Source organism: Salvia splendens, chromosome 19 (genome assembly GCF_004379255.2).
Source record: "Salvia splendens isolate huo1 chromosome 19, SspV2, whole genome shotgun sequence".
Taxonomy (NCBI): domain Eukaryota; kingdom Viridiplantae; phylum Streptophyta; class Magnoliopsida; order Lamiales; family Lamiaceae; genus Salvia; species Salvia splendens.
In genome coordinates, this window is record NC_056050.1 from 26,916,870 (window position 1) to 26,938,357 (window position 21,488).

Below are 21,488 nucleotides of genomic sequence, written 5' to 3' on the forward strand. Positions count from 1 at the left end.
TAGTAGACATGGGAATTGTTTCATCTAATTTTATACAGTGTATTACAAAATTGATATGTTTAACTTGACCAAAAAAATGGTATGTTTGATGGTTTTCCTTAAACCCAAAAAATGGTATGTTTTCAAATTATAAATGCTCCTTAAGTTGGCGTAATTATCGTCATACTATAAATTATACTTATACTAACGTAAACCATATTCTTGAGACTTGATTACAAATATTATCCCTCAAAAGTTTGACTTAGATATACATAACATAAGTAGAAGTTTAATTAGGCAAAAAATTGGATATTTTAAATTAACTACTGGAGTGCTGCTATAAAGATGGAGTTTCAAACTTAAATGTTTAAATAGTGTTGAGGTGACGCTGCAACGCTGCAAATTTGAATTGATGTTATATCAGTTTTGAACCAGACCTTTGTGCTGTTTAGTTCATGAATCAATCATTGTTATATCACATATATTACCTAATTAAATCCGTTTAACAAAAAGGTTAATCATTCGACCAACAAAAAGAAGTAAGTACATTTATTGGTAGGTTTGAAAATTTGAAGGAAATAAATGAAGCCCACCCATTATATCACATTACTTAATTAAACCCGTTTAACAAAAAGGTTAATCATTCGACCCACAAAAAGAAGTTACATTTATTGATAGGTTTGAAAAGTCAGAAGAAAATAAATGAAAACCATCCATTAATATTCATATATACTCTACTCCCTCTACCCATACGATTCCTAATTTAAAATCGGTAAATATGAGGTAAATAGAGAGAAAATATTTGAAACGCTATTAATGAAAATGTAGTTCACCTCATTATTGAGAAATTTTACAAAAAAGTTGAACATGGCTAATTTTTGTGAATATCCGAAAATTGAAAATGAAACAATTAGTTATAGACAAGGAATATATAAATAGTCGATCTTAAATTTTTTGATCAATTGTTCCACCCTTTTAGATATCGACAAATAATAAAGGGCCCTAGTCTTGAAAGAAAAAAGAAAAGTCAGTCCTCTTAATGATTTAAATTTATGTCCATATGCTTGAGACAAAAATAGAAGCAAAGTTTAGATTTGGAGCAAACGACTTATCATGGAAACAAAACTTGTGGGTTGGGTACAACAAAGAAGGTGCGCTAGTGTCGAAGGCAGAGGCGGTGCCGTGACTGTCACTAACAGCGGATGGCAAATGAAGAACAAAAGTGAACAGACTCTTGGTGTGTCAGTGACAACTCAAAAGACTGAATTTAATAGAGTTTTTCGATCATTATAGGCTGATGACAGATTATCGACCTGACCCCACATGAGTCCACTATTTTTGGAGTTGCATGTGCGAAACACATTTCAATGTCGGATCCCATGTCCTAGAGATGGAGCAATGACTAATGCAACAGTGCCCAATTCAATGAAACATAGCTAAATGCCAGAATATCACCACATGGCTTGATACATGGGAAATAAATAGGGCATTAACTTAGGGAGCTAAGTTCCAACAATAATCATAAGGTTAGAATATACCCCGACATCCCCGGAATCCGACACTACTTGCCACATAAAGGAAGACTCGTTGTTACTCGCACATTAGCATCTACAAAATCGAACATCCCGTAGACACTTTTCTGCATCATTTTCGTTTGAATTAAACAAAATCGTTATTCAAAGACAAACTATTCGGTTCTCAATTCTATTATCTCTCATACTTTAATGCATTTACACTTAATTCACTAAACACCATTTTCTTAAATCTGGTACAAAAAAGGAACGGTCTCGGTGAAGCCCTCAATCCTTGGAATTTATTCGAAGAAGAGAATTTCTTTGGCATGATCAAAGAATAAACAGAGGTTTCTGCATTGACAATACTAGTTTGGCTTGGACAACAATTTGAAAAATATTCATAATATTATGTAGTATAGAATAAGCATCATATTGTAGAAGTAGTTCGTTTTATGAAGCAGTACCAAATTATTCATTTGATCCATACAAAGAAGACATGATTTCTTGACTACAGAGAATTCATGCCCTTAGGATAGACAAACTAAAGCAAGTCTGGACCGTGCGATGATACCTGCTTTTTACGTCCAGCTGAAATGCACTTACCATCAAGTAATACTTATGATCTTCTTTCGTACAGACGGCTTCAAGAAGAGCTTCTTTCTAAACCAGAACTTCATCACAAAAACAACAAGCAGTCTCCTAAACACACATCATTCCCCAGCATTTCTTTATGAGCATCAATCTAAGCAGAGGAGGATACTGGCAGCTTCACTCCTCGATGTTTACTAGTTCATATTCAACCAGCGAAAGGTTATTGTCTTCTTTGACAGTGAAGGTGGCAGGATCGGCCGCTGCTTCCACACGCCCCCATTTGTCCACAGCTAGTCTCATTGAGCCTTTGAACATGTCGATTTTGGCATTCCTCAGAATTACAGTTGCTTCGGGCTTCATGGTTTCCACTGCACATTGGAGCTCAAATCAAAGATCATGGATTTGTAACGAATGGGATAAGGTCAATAACGATGAGGCATTTCACGTAGTGGGGACAAAACTGCACTTAATGTTTAGAGAAGGACAGGACCAACAAACTATTAGCCCAGATCAATCGGTGATTAGTCGTGGTATCCACTTCCTATTTTGATTCCTAATAGTAAAATACAAATACCGTTGTCACATTCAGACTCTGTGAACACCGAGCAAAATATGAACACATACACAAGCAAAGTCATGTATCACTGTACCTTGTGATTACTTTATCCTTTTATTGGAACCATCGACCAAATTGATATGTAAAACAACCGCCAAATCTCATAAATATGTTCTACAAGAACCCTATCAAGATCACAAAACAAGATACTGAACATGTTAATTTTGGCATTTCTCAGAATTACAGTTGTTTCAGGCTTCATGGTTTCCACTGCCCATTGGAGCTCACATCAAGATCATGAATTCGTAACGAAGGGGGTAAGGCCAATAATTATGAGACCTTTCACGTGTATGGTTAGAAAAGAAAAGTACAAGAACATATTTAGTCGGTGATTAATCGTTATATAATTTTCCTATCTTATGTCCTAATAGTAAAATACCAAATATCATTGTGTCACATTCAAACTTTGCGAACATCTAGCAAAATATGAACACACATAGGCGTAAATTCATGTACCTTATGAGTTGTGAATTGTGATTATTTTATCCTTTTATTGGCACCATCTACCAAATTGATATGTAACCCATCGAGATCACGAGGCGAGATATTGAATTCGAACACAAACAAATCCACCATTTTAAGCTCAGCATAAACATGATGATAATTTTATAAGAGTTCACTTATAAAATGACAAACACATACCATTCCCATCACTCAAGCACAAAGCACAATACCTTGTTCATTCCTAGCTGTGAACAAAATCACCCCCGTTTCATCCCCAACCAGACACTCAGCAATCCGCATCTGATGAACTTGAGGCCCATCTGGCCTACCCTTCTGCAATACCATCTTCGAACTCAAAACTTTCACAACGAGATTGTGCCCATTCGTGCCGGGGCGCAGCTCATCAACCTTGGCAAAAACTGGCTTCCTCATGGATGCTTTCTTTTCAGCCATTTAAATCAAAACCTACAATAATAAAATCCACATTAGCCAGAAAATGAGGAATTTCATAAGCTCTCATCAAAATAATAACATCATCAGAATCACCACAGCCAACACATTTAGAGGCTAAAATTCCACGCATAACTCACAAACATGTGGCAGAATTTATCATGATCGGAACAAAAAATCCAGCAAATGATTAATCAGCAACAAACAGAAACAAAAAATAGAAAGGAAAATGAAAGCACGTTGGAAGTCTACACCGCCATCACTGATCAAATTGATGATCGAAATCGAACGGAATAACAACAAATATTATCTGAATCGATATGAATCGATAAGACCAACACTCTACAGTAGTAGCGATACTAAAACCATACAACAACAGATCAAAACCCTAATTATCAGATCAAATAGTGATGAAAACGAAAATTTATTTCATAATTCACACAAATATGCGAAAAATAAACATATAAAATCGAAGAATTCGAATTACCTTGGCAACAAGAACAGAGGAGTGGGATCTTTTTCGAGCGAATTAGTTCTAGTGACGACACCGTCGAAATGGCTTTATGAATGGAAAAAAGTTGATCAAGTTTTTCACCGTTGATCTGCCATAATTCTCAGCAGATCTCCACCGTTGGTTCTTGAGAGCTGAAATGAGGTGGTTTGTAGTGCTAAAAGCGTGATATCTGAAATAAGCTGGCTAGTAGTTCTAAAAGCGTTGGAGCTGATTACTAAAAGTCGGTTTACTAAAAGCGTTGGAGCTGAAATAAGGTATTTTTTTATGTATATATATGGCTTTTACGACGTAGTTGAATATCTATGATATACTCCATTAGCTAATCACGATGTCATTAATTTGCTACTTTAGCTAACCACAATATCATCAATTTACCACTTTAGTTAGCCATAATAACATTGACTTATTAAAAATTTACAATCATGTGAAAATTAGAACAATTGGAAATTATTATCTCAGTATTTTCTAATGATAAGGATTAGTAATATCTTCGTCCCCTATTAATTGATATTAATTTTCTTTTTCATCTATCCCCAATTAATTGACATTTTTATTTTTTATGAGTACTACTTTGGAATTTTGGTAATGAATATCACATTCAACTCGCATTTTATTATAAAATTAATAGTATATAAAACCGTGACTCACATTTCACCTAACTTTTTTTACTATATTTCTTAAAATTCGTGTCTAATCGAACGGTGTTAATTAATGAGGGACAGAGGAAGTATATCATAATGTAATACACAATTGCAAAAATATATTTAACTCCATTTTTGAATTGCGACCAATTTTTGTGATACGTCTGAGTTCACAAGTGGCATTTCTTACATATGACTAGAATATATGCTACAATGATAGTAGTCCGAATTCGATCATCTCCATAAGAGTAAAGACCTTTTTTTGTCCTAAACATATGACGATTTTATGATTTTGGTCAAGAACATTATCTTTTGAATTATTCAGTCCCTCACAAATAAAAATGGGTTACATTTAGTCCGAATTGGACGGAACTGTTAAAATTTAACCGTCAACGAATTTTAATTCAATTTTGACCGGATTCTGAATTAATTGGGTTAATTAGATATTAGACATTAATAAAACACAATTATTAACTTAATCCGGTCAAAATCTAATTAAAATTCGTTGATTGTTAAATTTTAACAGTTCCGTCCAATTCAGATTAAATGTGACCCATTTTTATTTGTGAGGAACCGAATAATTCAAAAGATAATGTTATGGAGCAAAATCGTAAAATCGCCATATGTTTAGGACCAAAAAGGGACTTTAGTATCTCCATAACATATTAACATGCTATATGAGATATTAGCCAATTTCAAATTTACACGATTTTTTTCTAAAGAACTACACACACATCTCATAATTTTGATTTATACAGTATATTACAATATAAAATTAAACTCCTTCGTCTCAAAAAAAAAAATGACTTACTTTCCTTTCAAGTTTATCCCATCCAAGATGACTTACTATTCAAAATAAAAATCTTTTATGTATACTTTATTCCTCTCTCACTTTATTTTCTCAATTTAATCCACAAAATAAAACTACATAAATCACGTTCTAGCCGAGAAGGGGTGATCTTCCAAAGGCAAATTTTTTAATATTTAATTATCTTTTCAGTTTATAACCTATTGATTACCTTAGGCCCAACTTCATGAAGATGGGCCGAAAATAAAATACCCAACAGTTTACAAAACTATGGCAACCGTTAAATCACCCACGAAAAAACTCACCCACATAAAATTCTGGAGGGAGAGTGTGGACGGAGAGGAAGAATTTGACCAATTACCGAAATCCAACTCCCTCTCTCACTCCTCAATGTCTTCAGCTGCACTCGCTTCCACGTTCTTCGCTACCTCTCCAAAACTACCGCGCTCGAATTTAATCCGCAAATTGCCGCGCGCGAGATCTCTTCCTCAGCTCAACCGAGCTACTTTGATCGCTCCGATCGTCGTTTCCGCTCTCGGCGCCGAGTTTGCTCGGAGCGATTCCGAGTCGGAGCTCGATTCCGGCAATGGAGTGAAGAAGCTCGTTGACTCGCTGTTCGTGCTCTGCACATCGGTCGCTCTTTCGGCGGCTCTGTTCTTCGCCGATATTGATTCGGCGTCGGCTTTCGTTGTTACTACGCCGCGGAAGTTGCAGTCCGATGAGTTGGCTACAGTTCGTCTGTTTCAGGAGAATACTCCTTCTGTGGTTTACATTACTAATCTAGCTGCGAGGTACTCAGATTTTCACATTATGTATATATCTAGATTTGGATGTGTTAATTGCATAGTCAGTTTTAACTAACTTAATACTGTTTGTTTATTATCTGTGCTTTAATAGGCCTTATCATTGGAGTATCTTTGCTACTTCATCCGCTTGTTCTTAATCAACTACCTAGTTAATATATTAGTAAGTCAAAGCAAATTGATCGTAGGGAAGTTACAAACTAAATATTTCTCGTGCAGCTCAAATGATCGATATGATTTAGAATAAATACGCTGCTTAATATAGTAGACTTTGCAATTGTTAGGGCGTTGAGCATTTGTGTATGTTATAGGTTAAGTTTGCAACAGATTTGAGTTTGGAATTAGTTGCTGATATATGAACTCATAGTGTGCGTTTTGTTTTAGGCAGGATGCATTTACGTTGGATGTGTTGGAGGTTCCGCAAGGATCAGGATCTGGTTTGGTATGGGACACGCAGGGTCGCATTGTCACAAATTATCATGTGATTCGTGGTGCATCTGATCTCAAGTACTATTAACCTCTCTTGTGTTTTATGGACCCGTATTTGATTACTTAGTTCTTTCCAACAACAAAGTTATTGAATCAGTTAATTAATTGTTTCCTTCTAGGCTTGTTTTTCGTTACCTAGTTGGTTTCGTATAATGTAGTTTCTAGTACGGTTCATACTCAAGATGCGATCTCTAAGTAGGACTTACTAACTTACTTTCTGCGACCTGTGGTAAGAGTTTGGGACGAGTGATGACATGAGAAAGTTGTTATGTTGAATAGTAGTGCTCCATCATATTGATGGTTAGTACGTTGGCCAAGTTCACCCTTGAATCAGTGTAATCTTTGTCTGCCATTTTATAAAATATGTCCATTTTGATGTACTACTATTTAAGTGTTTTGATGATTTGATGGTTGTGTTCAGGGTCACTCTTTCAGATCAGAGTACATACGATGCAAAAGTTGTTGGGTTTGACCAGGATAAAGATGTTGCAGTTTTGAGTATTGAGGCACCAAAAGGCAAGTTGAGACCAATACCGATTGGTGTATCTGCCGATTTGCTTGTTGGTCAAAAAGTATATGCAATTGGAAATCCTGTAAGTGCAATTCCCACTGAATTGTCTTCATTATATTATGCCTTTTCTGGTTTCTTATCAAATATACAGATTCAAACATAGACATGTTGAAAGTTTCGAATGTGGCTTTTGACTAAGTCCATTCTCGATCTCCCATTCTGGAGCAGTCCATCATTCTCATTGTTATAAACCGAATGACATGCTTTCATCTGATTGATACTGTTGGACAAAGTTTACAGATCCCACAGTTCCAATCTAGTCCTTTTTTTCATAGACGTTCTATCCTTTTATTAAGTTCCCCCCTTAAATGTCTTTATAACTATACAGTGGTCCTTTCAGTTTGTCATGTTTTGTCATTGTTGATAGTTATTCTCTTGGAGTGACTCAATTAGGAACACCATGGGTATTTATTGGCACTGAAGTGGAAAGCTTCTTTCATACTGTACCTATCATTTACCTTTTGCTGACAATTTATACGTGTTTTACTTTTGTCTCCTTGGCAGTTTGGACTAGACCATACGCTTACAACTGGTGTTATCAGGTACTAACAGTACTTGTAAAACATTACACATATAGTTATCACACTGGAAAATTTATGCTAATAGTGTTTACAGCACCTCAATATAGATGTTAACTTCCAAAGTATCCCAGATTACGTTGTTTACTTTGCTCTATCATGATTGTCAACACCTGGAGAACGACTGAAGCTTATATATATTAATGTGTATTAGTTGTTATCCAACCTTTAGATAATGCCGGCCTTCAGTAAACTGATAAGCATATAAGATAGGAAGCCCTAACTTAACCCAAAACCATGGTCAAAGGTAAAGGGTTGACTCCCTATTATATGCTATTCCACACTTTCATATGAAACCGATGTGGGATCGTATCATAAACTGGCTAATCTTGTATCCGTATTGAATCAGAGTCTCTAACAAATTTATTCTGATTTGTTAGTGGGCTCCGGAGAGAAATCAGCTCAGCTGCAACTGGCCGTCCAATCCAGGATGTCATCCAGACAGATGCTGCGATTAATCCTGGCAACAGTGGAGGACCGTTGATTGACAGTGCAGGCAATCTTATTGGGATAAACACAGCTATATATTCTCCTTCTGGTGCTTCATCTGGAGTGGGCTTTTCTATTCCAATTGACACAGTGAGTGACTGCTTTAGTTAGGCCTTTGTCCTTCTTGAGCTCGTTATCCAAGTATTGGGTTGTAACACGATGTCATATTAATGGTTTACTATATAAACTTTAACTGTAACTTTTCCTTCCGTGTTCAGGTAAGCAGTATTGTTGATCAATTGGTCAAGTTTGGGAAAGTCACTGGACCAATTTTAGGGATTAAGTTTGCTCCTGACCAGTCGGTGGAGCAACTCGGAGTTAGCGGGGTTCTTGTCCTGGACGCTCCTCCGAATGGGCCAGCAGGCAAAGCAGTATGTCCAATTTCTAAATCATACATTTTGGTTTGAAATTTCATTATGCTTTGTAGGATTTATAAAATCTGGTGACTCTAAAATCATGTTATGATATTCTTGGTGTTGCAGGGTCTTCAATCAACAAAACGCGATGCCTATGGGCGACTTATTTTAGGTGACATAATTACATCCGTTAATGGAAAGAAAGTTGCAAATGGTAGTGATTTGTACAGAATCCTTGACCAATGCAAAGTCGGGGATACGGTAAGTATTAATAGTTACCGCTACTATGCATTGTCTAAAAGTTTAGCATGTCCAGGGAGAACTTGTGGTCTTTATTACCTAATACTGGATATGTAGAAACCGGAATCTCATTTATTGAATTTTGTAATATTTTACAATCATCGTTTAAAAGCTTGCGACGGTGTATGCATATTGTAGTACAAAAGGATGCTGTGTAGGAATGTTCAGAGTGTTTGGAATGAACCATTAAGAAGCAATAAAAAGATGAAAAAGTAAGAAAACTATGAGGACTAACTTCATTTTCAAATGTTTCACTTTGCAGGTGGAAGTAGAAGTTCTTCGTGGTGATAAATTGGAAAAGATCCCAGTAATCCTTGAACCAAAGCCTGACTCATCCTGATGTGACAAGCATTGTAAATAATTAATATTTAGCCCTCAACTTTGTACATAATCACGGAGCGAAGCTACTGTTCCAAGCGCTATCCCTGTACTCTAAAGCTATAATCCTTGTGAAGGAGATGCATTATAGTTTCAGTTTCTTACAGTCGTACTAGATTATATTCATCTCAAATTACTTGAAACTAAACTAGTTAATCCTAATCTTATTTCCATCATTGTATGTTTGACTTCAACGTATACATAATTTTCTCGGTATAGGTACTGCAGTACGAGAAGATTTAGGGACTCGTAGAGGAATTGAATTTCTTATTACTGATGTACAATTTTACATTACTAAATGTGCTTTGCAGGAAGCACTGTACAACAAAACGAGGAATCACTGGGCTTGCATTTGGCAGTAGAAACTACCAGTCAAATTGAGGGAAAGCAAGGGCGATATTAACTGGTTCATAGAGATACAGGTGGGGAAAGGCTGAAATCGAGTGCCCAGATCTCTAAACCTCCTTTGATGAAATCATAATGAGCACCCTTGAGGGCGAGAGTTCCGTTCACCACTCCTTGTCGAACAAATGGATACGATAACAGGTTTTCAAGCGACGCATTCACTGCCTCCTGTAACAGTTGGAAAGAAAGCAGTGTATAAATGATTAATTCTCCACAATTCTGCAAGATTTATGTTTGCCATTGTTGGTGAAAGTTCAAAGTTTTTTTACCTTCTCACACAGTACGCACTGATCACCAAAAGCTGTGTCTCCATTCTCAGCTGTCACCTTGGCCTTTGCAGGTAAGCCGATTTTCACCCAGTCTTCGATGAAATCGCTAAACAACTCAAGCAAATGATTCTATTAGTCACCAAATTATACAAGTAAGAAGTATATAGATGATTTTCTTTCTGTTTGTTTCTGATTCTGTTACTCTGCCTAAGTTTAATTATAACTAAGAAAGCAGGCTACTAACGTTGAGTATGTTCCGTTGTATGGGAAGGACATGAGCCCCTTGATTCCACCGCAGGCGCTGTGCCCCATCACTACTATCTCTTGTACCTGTGAGATTGGTTGCCTTGTTTACTACCAACTGAAAGCCTCATACTAATCTTGAAAATGGCAAAATAATTCCGAAAAGTATTTACGTAGTTTCACCTTGAGGTGCAGGACAGCATACTCTATAGCAGAGCCTGCTCCGGAATATTGGGTCTGAAGCAGCAGAAACAGAGTTACATAGACTGTCAAAGCAGAAGTTTACGATTTAATGAAACTGGTATTTATTTGTAAGACCTTGTCATATGGAGGGACCATGTTAGCAACATTACGAACCACAAACGCCTCCCCCGGTTGGATGTCCAGCACATGGGATGGGCACACGCGTGAATCCGAGCATGCAAAGATCATATACTACAGCGGATAACTGATCGATATGAATAATTTACACCACATGGGTCGAGTCAAGACTCGAGAATATGTACCTTGGGAGTCTGGCCTCTGGCGAGTTCGCTGTACAATCCCGGTCTTAAGCTGAAATGTTGAGACCAAAAAGTAGTTAGAATTCATAATCTTTAGACTGTTCTTTGCATGCTTTCATTTGGTAACTTACTTGTACTTCTTATGTTTGAAGGTGAGGAAGCCGGTCTTCAATCTTTCAACGGAGGGCGAAAGAGTGGCGCTGCCGTTTTCTGTCTGCAGCTCGGCCGTGATTTGATCGATTTTTGCTGCCGCAGCAGGTGTTAGCTCTCCCTTAACACTACATGAACAATGTCATTCCATCATATGAAGATTATTTGGATCTGAAATGTAATGGTAACAAAAAATATTTGATTACACACACTTAACGTTATGAGGAAAAAAAATGAAATGAGTAGCTTTTAAATAGGAAACTTTGTGTGAGATTTGATAAAGAATAAGGTTTAGATAAAACTATAGGTCCATATATCACAACCTTTGGCCTAATGTGGAGTATTCCACTGATGATTCCGCGAATTTTTGATAATGATAAATGCTCGTAAAAATAAATTACGACACAGAGAATTTTACGTGGTTCGATTTACTGAGGTAAATCTACGTCCACGGGGAGAAATGGGGGCAGGTTTGTATTGCTTGATCTGCGAATTACAGCTTACAACACAGACTTGCTATATGATTATTTCTCTAGAGAGATTCTAACTCCTTTCTACCAGATCTAAGTTCTATTTATACATTGAACTAAGATCGTGGCTTACATCATCACTCTAGGTCGTGGAGGTCGTGTAGGTCATGGCCTAAGATCGTGGCCTGAGTTGACGCCACGTGGTAGTGGGTGTGTTGGAAGTTGTGGAAATCCTGCATGGGTCCACTAACTCCTTGTTCGGTCGAAAACTGAGACCGAACTGCTTTGGTTGCCGATCTGAGAGTAGAGCTTGATGCCGACCTATGAGCAGAGCTTGATTGGTTGGCTTTTGCCGAGCTGTAGGCTGAGGCCGAACTCTTACTGAGACCGAACTGCTTTGGTTGCCGATCTGAGAGTAGAGCTTGATGCCGACCTAAGAGCAGAGCTTGATTGGTTGGCTTTTACCGAGCTGTAGGCTGAGGCCGAACTCTTTGGTAATGCCGAACTCCTCCGAACTCTTTGGTAATGCCGAACTCATACTCTTCCTTGGGCTTTGGGCTGATGGGCCGTCACTGCTGTTGGGTTTGTTTAGTTCGTACCCCATCACTACCCCCCCCGAAAGACGAAGTGAATCACTTCGGCGAAGCGAGTCACTTCGGTATTCTGGATAAAAGTACGGGGGAGGCTGACGTCAGGGGACATGCCTTGCATGTGACTGCATTAAATGCGACAGTAAAATCCGGCCGTTGAATCCTGAAAAGGTGGGATTCGAAACGGTGCGACGATTTTGAAATCTTCGCCGAATCTGATAAATATGCTCTTTCCTCCTCATTTGAACACCTTTGCTGTTGCGTCTTCTATACTCTCTCTTTCTCGAGAAATTTTCTTCCGCTTTCAAGAGCTTCTTCAGACTTTCTTCACTTTCAAAAAGTAAGAAAAATGTCTTCTTCTTCTTCTTCGGTGTCGGGTAGCGGTAGGAAAGGGGATAAGGGGTCTTCTAGCCGGAAAGAATCCGGGGAGAAGACCGTAGAGTATTTTCACAGTATCTTGAGTAAGGATACTGTGATATCCCTTCACGAGAAATATTTTTTACCTGGGGGGAAGGCGGTGGTTCCCGACGATGATCATAGGGCTAACGACCCGCCGGAGGGTTATGCCACCGTTTACGAAGCCTGCTTAGAATGCGGGCTTCGTTTTCCTCTTCCCCCACCTTTTGTAGAGCTTCTTGATTTTTTTCAACTCCCTTTAGGTCAGGTGACTCCGAACTCTTGGAGGCACTTATCGGCTTTTGCTGCCGAACTGCGTAGGCTAGATAAGGATCTGTCTCTGAGGGCAATCCTTAATTTTTTCCAGTTTAAAAGGAAGGGATCTTGGTTCTACTTGATCCCCTTACAGCCTTTTAGGGCCTTCTGCCGAACCAAGTGGCCGAAATGGCAAAACCGTTTCTTTTTTTATAATAGGACTTCGGCTCCGGGCTTTCCTTGGAGAAGGCCGAAGTCCGTGATTCCCCATCCTCGGTTAGAACCGTTGGCCGAGCTCGAGGGCGAGCTCAATAAGATTCCTATGATTAGGAAACAGTATTCGGAAACTGAGCTCGTCAAGGGCGACCTCGTGTTCAATATCTCGTCTTCGGACGAAGAGGCCGAGGGTGAGGATTTCTCTTTATCTTTATGCTCTACTGCTTTAACGAAGAAAACTAACCTTGTTTTCTTGCTTTTTGGCAGTGTTCATGCTGAATAAGGCTATCCGAAAGTCCTCCGAGCTTGAGGAGCCGGAGAAAGAGAAGGCTACCAGCTCGGCGCCTGATGCCGAGAAGAATCCGAAGAGGCAAAAGACCTCTTCGGGTCCAAAGAAGCCGGAGTCGACTTCGGCAAGTAGGAAGGGGAGGACCCAGAAGCCCCCGAGAGCGCCAGAGAAAGATGTGGTCTTGGCGCCTCCTTCGGAGCATATCTGTGAGCCATTTTTATGGCCCACGGACTTCGCCGAGGTGAATTGTCTTCTTGATTCTTTGGCTTGGCTTCTGTCCTGTATTTTTGGTGCCCTCTGTTGACTTTTTTCCTTGTCCATTTTCAGAGGAACGATATGCTCTCCAAGCTCGTCGCCGTCGAACTCTCCAAAGCGTCCAACGACTATGCTGAGATGCAGAGGAAATTGGCGGCTGCTTGTCACCGGGCCGAGCAGGCCGAGGCAAACTTTGAGAAAGCCAGAGCTGCTAGGATTTCGGCCCAGGATGAAGCTCAGTTTGCCAAAAACCAGCTCGTCATCCAGCGAGAGCAGACGAAACGGAGTGATGCTGCCGCCGTGGTTGCCCAGGGGGAGGCTCTCCGTGTTTACACGGAGAAACTCTTTTTGAGTAGCCAGTTCTCGGCTTTTGTCGGTAGTCTGGTAAGGCTAATTGCCGATAAGGGCGAGCAGGGGGCCGACGTCGTACTGCCTCTGTACAGCCGAGAGATAGCAGCTCGGCTTCAGAATCTGCCGCTCCTTGAGGAGCTCGCTTCATCTTCGGTCCTGCTTTCTGCAGACCGAGTCCGGAGTTGTCGAGCTGATCGGGACGAGAACCTGGAGGCTATCTTTGCCTCCGTGGGACCCGTTTCACCCGCTTCGACTTACAACGGAGAGGGTGAGGCCGAGCCGCTGGAGCGGGAGGCCGAAGTCGAGCGAGCCGGGCATCCGAAGAAGGAAGCCGATCAGGAGACGCAGCAGATCGGCTACGGTGGCGCCGAGCAGGCTGAGGAGAGCAAGGAGGCAGAGGCTGAAGCTGAAGCAGATAAGGAGAAGGAAGCTGAACCTCACCGAGAAGGTGGAGACGAAGCTAGCGAAGTATGATTTCGTCTCCCTTCTCTTAGTTTAGTTTCTTCCTTTATGTAAAATGGCCTTGAAGCCCTCCTTGTATAGAAAAATTTTTTTTCTTATGAATGAAAAAATTCTTCTTTCTGCTCTTGTGTCTTCGTATAGCCTTTCGTACTCTCTTACTCCTGTTGTGGTTTACTACCTGCTCGGTAAGCTGAAATGCCGAACTGACGTAGCTGCTTTGTATTCTTAACTCTCAAGGAGCTGGAGGTACTTCACTGGAAGCGGCTGTACTCTTCGGCTTTAGACGAAGCTGAGAAAAGAGCTATAGCCGATCAGACGAAGAATGACGAGCTTCTGGCTCGTTTAGTGAAGCTGGATGCCGATAATAAGGACTTAGAGTCCGATAAGAATGATCTGGAGGCCGAGCTGAACACGACCATTGCTGAGAGGACTGCGTACGAGGATTACATCCGTGTGCGCGGGGGAATGACCATATCAGATGTTCAGAGTCGAGTTGACGAACTGTGGGAGGAATATAATGTACTCCGGAGGAACAATGCGCTGGAGAGCTCGGCTTGCCAACAAGTCGTGACATCATTGCGGCGCTGGGCTTCTCGGTACAACATTGTTCTTTCTCGGCGCCCCTCCATAGAAAGATTCCTTCGGCATATCGTGCCAACAGATGCTCGCACTCCAGATCAAACCTTTGATTCACTTGCTCAAAACCGTACTCCAAGTCAGCAACGAACTCTGGAACAGCCGGAAACGTCAAGACGAGAACAGGCTGAAGTTCGTAGAGGAGCTGTGATTAAGAGTGAGCAAGATCAACAAATGCTTCGTGAAGAGACTCTTCGCCGCCGAGGTGCTAGGGCTTCCCGGGCTCAGAGAAGAGGTGGCAGGTCGATTAGAGCATCTCGTCGACCTGCTTATTCTGCAGCTGCCTGGAACGCTCGAACTCAGCTTCACGAGGATTTTGTGAATAGATGGCTCAACTTTAGCAACCCTGGACAGTAGAATAGTCCTTTGTAATAGCGTAACGCCATCTTGTAGGGTAGCGGAGTTGTGTGCCGAACAAGATTTGAAAATGAAATTTTGTTTTTGTTTTCGCTTCTAACACTGTGTATTTACAGCTTAGCGAAAAAATTTCATCGTACTTGTCCTCGGTCTTATGAAGTAAACTTCTTTGACCGGACTTGTCTTTGGTCTGATGAAATAAACATCTTTGACCGGACTCGTCTTTGGTCTGATGAAATAAACATCTTTGACCGGACTCGTCTTTGGTCTGATGAAATAAACATCTTTGACCGGACTCGTCTTTGGTCTGATGAAATAAACATCTTTGACCGGACTCGTCTTTGGTCTGATGAAATAAACATCTTTGACCGGACTCGTCTTTGGTCTGATGAAATAAACATCTTTGACCGGACTCGTCTTTGGTCTGATGAAATAAACATCTTTGACCGGACTCGTCTTTGGTCTGATGAAATAAACATCTTTGACCGGACTCGTCTTTGGTCTGATGAAATAAACATCTTTGACCGGACTCGTCTTTGGTCTGATGAAATAAACATCTTTTGACCGGACTCGTCTTTGGTCTGTGTTCTAATTTGGCGATTTTTGTCGCCGGGATCGAACTTTCCCTTGTCCTAATTCGGCGAGTTTTATCGCGTGGATCGGACTTTCCCAGTTAACCGAAGTGGTCTTATGCAGTAAACCTCTTTGACTAGACATGGTCGTCCTCGGTCTTATGAGGTAAACTGCTTTGACCGAACTTGGTCGTCCTAATTCGGCGAGTTTTATCGCGTGGATTGGACTTTCCCTTGTCCTAATTCAGGCAAGTTTTATCGCGAGAATCGGACTTTTGTTGCAGTTCGTTTCAGACGAAGTGCTTGATTCTTAAGCAGAATTGTGGTCTTGTATCCTCTTTAGAAGCTTTGACACACAATCGTTGGCTTGTATGTTCTAAAAAGGGGATCAGCCTTTGAAGAACGAGATACCTCAGTTTTATTTGTAAGAGACGACACTCACATAGACAGACACAACGCACGTAGAGACGAGAACAAGTAAAAAACAAAGAAAACACATAAGACTGACTGACCGGACTGTCTCTTACAAATGGAACTTTTTGAGGTTGGAAACGTACCATGTTCGGGGTACTTGTGCTCCTGACGTGAGTCAATTTGCAAGACCCTTTGCCGAGGACTTCTGACACCCGATGTGGACCTTCCCATGTGGGTTCGAGTTCGCCCAGCTTTTCTGCTCGGCTTACTTCGTTGTTTCTCAAGACGAGATCTCCCACTTGAAATTGCAGCTTCTTCACCCTTTGGTTGTAATACCGGGCTACTTGCTCCTTGTACTTGGCTGCTTTTAGGCAGGCCAATTCTCTTCTTTCTTCGGCAAGATCTAGTTCGGCTCTCAGTCCGTCACCATTCATTTCTGAGGAGAAATTGAGTTCGGGGACTGGATATGCCGATCTCAACCGAATCACGGCTTCAGTGCCGTACACCATCGAGTTCGGCTCCGGTGTGACTTCGGTCATTTCGCCGGCCTCTGATTCCGGCTGCTGTGATTGCTATGCTTGATGGTGCCGAACTGATTGCTCGGCACTTTTAAGCGCAATCTGCGAACACACTTGCTCTTTTTCGATCACCTCGGATGACCGCTATCTCTCCTTTAGTGGAGAAGGTGTTCGGCGAGGATGCCTCTGATCGCTATGACCGGGCTTCTTTTTGTCTTCTCTAGATGAGCTGTCTAAAGACCGTTTTCGACGGTCTGCCTCATCGGCACGAGAAAACTTGTCCGCAATGTCCCACATCTCTTGAGCTGTTTGCGGACCGCACTCCACGAGCTTTCTGTAGAGAGCTCCGGGCAGGATTCCATTTTGGAATGCCGAAATGACAAGTAGATCATTGAGATTATCTACCTGTAGGCATTCCTTATGGAATCTCGTCAGGAAGTCGCTGATCTTTTCGTCGCGACCTTGACGTATAGAAAGCAGCTGAGCCGAAGTATTTCGGGCTTCCGCTTTCTGAAAGAACCTCCTGTGGAAAGCATCCATCAGATCTCGGTAGGATCTAATGCTGCCTTGAGGAAGGCTGTCGAACCACCTTCTGGCGTTCCCGATGAGCAGCTCGGGGAACAGCTTGCACATATGGACCTCATTGAGACCTTGGTTCGCCATATTATACTGATAGCGTCCCAGGAAGTCATGAGGATCCACGAGTCCGTCATAGGTTATCGACGGAGTTCGGTAGTTCTGTGGAAGGGGAGTTCGGGTAATATCGTCCGAGAACGGAGTCCTCAATGCTCCGTACATGGCGAACCCGACATTTCTTCGGTATGGAGGAGATGGAGTTCTCCTGTGATTCCGGTACCGAGGATTCTTTCTTCTGGAAGACATGACACTACTGCGGTAGTGACTGTCTCGTATGGAGGGAGAGGGAGAATCCGCCGTTTTTGTCCCCGGCTGCTTTTGGCTTTTTTGCAGGAAGGTTAAGAATTCCTCCTGCTTTTCCGCCAAAAACAGCTTGACAGCCTCGTTCAAATCGGGCTGCTGGGAAGACTCGGTGTGACGGCTTTTGGAGCGGCTTGTTCCTCCACCATGAGAACTGGTGGTGGATTTATCCCTAGGCTGTTTTCCCGACCTATGGGATGGATTGGCTTCCTCCTGGTTCTCACGGGCAGGAATACGGGTACTCTGCGATCTGGTATGCATTTTTTGGGTTGAAAAAATGGTCAAAAATTCGCTTTATCACAAATTTGGTTCTCTGTTTCCCACAGACGGCGCCAGTGATGATTCCGCGAATTTTTGATAATGATAAATGCTCGTAAAAATAAATTACGACACAGAGAATTTTACGTGGTTCGATTTACTGAGGTAAATCTACGTCCACGGGGAGAAATGGGGGCAGGTTTGTATTGCTTGATCTGCGAATTACAGCTTACAACACAGACTTGCTATATGATTATTTCTCTAGAGAGATTCTAACTCCTTTCTACCAGATCTAAGTTCTATTTATACATTGAACTAAGATCGTGGCTTACATCATCACTCTAGGTCGTGGAGGTCGTGTAGGTCATGGCCTAAGATCGTGGCCTGAGTTGACGCCACGTGGTAGTGGGTGTGTTGGAAGTTGTGGAAATCCTGCATGGGTCCACTAACTCCTTGTTCGGTCGAAAACTGAGACCGAACTGCTTTGGTTGCCGATCTGAGAGTAGAGCTTGATGCCGACCTATGAGCAGAGCTTGATTGGTTGGCTTTTGCCGAGCTGTAGGCTGAGGCCGAACTCTTACTGAGACCGAACTGCTTTGGTTGCCGATCTGAGAGTAGAGCTTGATGCCGACCTAAGAGCAGAGCTTGATTGGTTGGCTTTTACCGAGCTGTAGGCTGAGGCCGAACTCTTTGGTAATGCCGAACTCCTCCGAACTCTTTGGTAATGCCGAACTCATACTCTTCCTTGGGCTTTGGGCTGATGGGCCGTCACTGCTGTTGGGTTTGTTTAGTTCGTACCCCATCACTACCAAAATTTGGGTGTAAAAACCATGTACTTATTAGGGCTTTTAGTGAATTTCCCACGAGTTCGGTTATAATTTAAAGAAACCAAATTTGTGGGAGATTTACTACAAGGGTTACGTTGCAATCAAATATATGAACCAAAATTTGTGATTTTAGGTACCAATATCCATTTAAATATAGTTAAACCTTAGTAGTCGTTCGAGTTCAGCTATGGCTTCTTCGTATGAGTATTCTCCCAACTCCTCTCTCTGCATCAAAATTTTCAAATGCTTCAGAAAAATAGAACACGAAAATAAAATATGAGTTCTTCATCTTATTCTTGTCGCATTTGAATTGATTCTTGAAATGGGAAACTATACCGGAGCACGGTGGATGATGGGAGCCGGAGCAGCGAAAACCGGCTTGTCCCGGATGAGGCTGGGCGGTGGAGAAGGGGATGAGGAGCTGAGCTTTGCTGAGGCAACGGGCTGGAATGCCGCTGCCCGTCTCGATAGACGGGCCGTGGGTGGAGTGAGGAAGCCGTTGACGGTCGACATTGCTTCAATAGGCCACAGGTATGTAGTCTCTTTAGCTGACTGGTTGATTTAGAACTTAGAAACAATGCATGCATGAGAAACCATAGGATAATGAAAGCGAAAGCTAAGTAAACCACAGCTTCTACTCTTGCAGATTAGATTTATTGATTTTTCATGTCCATAAAATAAAAAATAAAAATAAATGGAAGGGGAAATTGGAACCTTTAATCATAATTTATAACATCTGAAAAAAAGAGAATGAAATAGAATAGAGGTATTTAGATAGATTTTGAAACAATGGGAACATGTAAGAGTTATATTATCCATTTTTATATTTGATTAAAATTCATTATATTATCCTTATTAACCCAAAATATCGTGATAACATGGAAAAGTTCAAGTTGATCTCTGATTCTCTGTCATTATATACGTACTTGAAATTATCACGTTCTTCGCAATATAAGGTATAGTTTAGTTTAGTGTTTTATATAGAGATAAATGTTAATATGTTAATACTCTATATAAGTACTATTTGTGCCATTGTTCTTGGTTCGTCAATGATTAGCGTTATGATTTTTGGTTTACACATTAAAAATTGATTCTAATATCTAAAAAAGTGATATTAATTTTATAGATTATACAAAAATTCAAAGCTCAGTTTATTAATTTACATTTTTTTGGCATACGTATTTTTTGCTGTTGCATCGTTTTTCACATAAAATATGTACTAGCACAAAAGGTTGTAGCGATTAATGAATGAGTGATGAGTAAACAATCAAATTTTGTACAATAAAAAAGGTTATACTATTAGTATTTTGATATATTAATTATATATTAAAATTATAGATGTAATTGGTGGATAAGTTAAAAAGACTTATTAGTCTTCGGCCTTATTTTCAAATTTTTTTATATTTAAATTACCTCTATATTACTTTTCAAATTTGAATTAAAGTATGCATTAATTATATTTTATGGTTCCGAAAAAGAAAAAAAATTATACATAAATAATTAATATATGACCACAATATTATGCACGTTCCATGTACTATATATGCGCCCATATGTTTTAATTAAATGCATAAATAAATCGGTTTTTTCTTAAATAAACCAGTTTTTGGCTGTACAAAATTTGGTCACATAGATTTATTAACTTGTGATTTATTAACTTGTTAATGGAGAATTAAAAGGGTTGAAGTTGAAGGCAATATAGGTGGTTAAATCCAGATGTAGACAGAGGAAACCATGAATATAGAATAAAAGTAAAGATGAAGTAAAGATATTAACTATTTATCTGACAGCAATATATCTTATTCTTCACCACTAATTATGTAAATCATGTCCACTCAATCCCACTAAACAGCCATTTTTTTCATCCACGTTTTCTAAATTTTGAGAAAAGGAATTCTTACCTTCACCTCTATCGACATTATGTGTGTTTACCGTCATTTAATTGTGTTTCATGATTTTATATTTTTAATTATATTTTGAGAAAAAAGATAATACTATATTATTAATTTATTATAAGCCCTAAACTATGAATTATTTATTGAGTTGAGAAGAGTTCTAAATTATCTAATGCAAGTAGATCATATTATCGTCTCTTACGTAACACGATAATTGTTTTTGGGTTTTTTTAAAAATGAGTTACTGTATTGTTTTGTGTGTAAGAATAGAACAATTAATCATAAATTGGAGTGACTAACTTTATCCATACACTATAAACGTTAAACATACCATTGACATTTTATTTGGGTTTGTAAGAAGGAAAATGCCTGTCAAGCAAAAGAAATGATTCAATCAAATATTTATGTGAGCTTAGTATGATTGTGCCATCTTGTTGGAATGGATTTAAATATGTCACAGTGTTTAATTCGCTGTGGTGACTCGTGGGGATTCACATCATATAATAGGATTTAATAGTTTACGAAGTAAAAAACAATTAATCAAAAATTTCTTTTGTATTTGAACTTAAAGCTCTTGCGAATTGAGATATCTCTGACTATATGAAGATTATGAATTGGAATAGACGACTTATATAAAGCTCTAAATATATAAAAATAAAGTCTTAGGTTGTTTTTCCCCTTTAAATAAGGCTTTGAGTTA

At 39.9% G+C, this 21,488-nt stretch overlaps 3 protein-coding genes and 1 long non-coding RNA gene across 7 annotated transcripts; 2 read left to right on the forward strand and 2 right to left on the reverse strand.

Annotated features, from left to right (window-relative positions):
- Nucleotides 1-1,879: 1,879 nt before the first annotated feature.
- Nucleotides 1,880-4,227, reverse strand: LOC121780014 (uncharacterized protein At4g28440-like). 2 transcript variants are annotated; one of them, XM_042177531.1, is made up of 3 exons: nt 4,082-4,227; nt 3,375-3,609; nt 1,880-2,452 (listed from the first exon to the last, which is right to left on the reverse strand). In XM_042177531.1, the coding sequence occupies exons 2-3, from the start codon at nt 3,595-3,597 to the stop codon at nt 2,262-2,264; spliced, it is 414 nt and encodes a 137-aa protein (XP_042033465.1). In that variant the 5' UTR covers nt 3,598-3,609; nt 4,082-4,227; the 3' UTR covers nt 1,880-2,261. The 2 variants fall into 2 exon arrangements, with proteins under 2 accessions (XP_042033465.1, XP_042033466.1); XM_042177532.1 differs by lacking the exon at nt 1,880-2,452 and adding an exon at nt 2,459-2,910.
- A 1,645-nt stretch (nt 4,228-5,872) lies between these two features.
- Nucleotides 5,873-9,697, forward strand: LOC121779823 (protease Do-like 1, chloroplastic). The gene is made up of 8 exons (XM_042177268.1): nt 5,873-6,348; nt 6,745-6,867; nt 7,271-7,442; nt 7,925-7,962; nt 8,379-8,577; nt 8,706-8,858; nt 8,970-9,104; nt 9,406-9,697. The coding sequence occupies exons 1-8, from the start codon at nt 5,948-5,950 to the stop codon at nt 9,481-9,483; spliced, it is 1,299 nt and encodes a 432-aa protein (XP_042033202.1). The 5' UTR covers nt 5,873-5,947; the 3' UTR covers nt 9,484-9,697.
- A 74-nt stretch (nt 9,698-9,771) lies between these two features.
- LOC121779824 (carbonic anhydrase 2-like) lies at nt 9,772-19,662 on the reverse strand. Its single transcript, XM_042177269.1, has 9 exons — nt 19,230-19,662; nt 19,057-19,118; nt 11,073-11,219; nt 10,945-10,993; nt 10,757-10,873; nt 10,622-10,675; nt 10,440-10,525; nt 10,196-10,301; nt 9,772-10,094 (listed from the first exon to the last, which is right to left on the reverse strand). Exons 1-9 carry the CDS (start codon nt 19,404-19,406, stop codon nt 9,930-9,932), a joined length of 963 nt encoding a protein of 320 aa, XP_042033203.1. The 5' UTR covers nt 19,407-19,662; the 3' UTR covers nt 9,772-9,929.
- LOC121779825 lies at nt 9,933-10,775 on the forward strand. 3 transcript variants are annotated; one of them, XR_006045939.1, is made up of 4 exons: nt 9,933-10,067; nt 10,267-10,347; nt 10,467-10,527; nt 10,634-10,775. It is a non-coding gene; the product is annotated as an uncharacterized LOC121779825 (long non-coding RNA). The 3 variants fall into 3 exon arrangements; XR_006045940.1 differs by having other exon boundaries at nt 9,982-10,119; XR_006045938.1 differs by having other exon boundaries at nt 10,029-10,168.
- Nucleotides 19,663-21,488: the final 1,826 nt, after the last annotated feature.

Coding starts and splice junctions, on each gene's coding strand:
- LOC121779823 (XM_042177268.1), top strand. CDS start 5,948: ATGTCTTCAGCTGCACTCGCTTCCACGTTCTTCGCTACCTCTCCAAAA. Junction 7,443..7,924: donor TATATGCAATTGGAAATCCT/GTAAGTGCAATT, acceptor TCTCCTTGGCAG/TTTGGACTAGACCATACGCT. Junction 8,859..8,969: donor ATGGGCCAGCAGGCAAAGCA/GTATGTCCAATT, acceptor TTGGTGTTGCAG/GGTCTTCAATCAACAAAACG.
- LOC121780014 (XM_042177531.1), bottom strand. CDS start 3,597: ATGGCTGAAAAGAAAGCATCCATGAGGAAGCCAGTTTTTGCCAAGGTT. Junction 2,453..3,374: donor CACAGCTAGGAATGAACAAG/GTATTGTGCTTT, acceptor TCCAATGTGCAG/TGGAAACCATGAAGCCCGAA.
- LOC121779824 (XM_042177269.1), bottom strand. CDS start 19,406: ATGTCGACCGTCAACGGCTTCCTCACTCCACCCACGGCCCGTCTATCG. Junction 11,220..19,056: donor GAACTCGAACGACTACTAAG/GTTTAACTATAT, acceptor TTGTTCATGTAG/TGTTAAGGGAGAGCTAACAC. Junction 10,095..10,195: donor AGTGCGTACTGTGTGAGAAG/GTAAAAAAACTT, acceptor CAACTGTTACAG/GAGGCAGTGAATGCGTCGCT.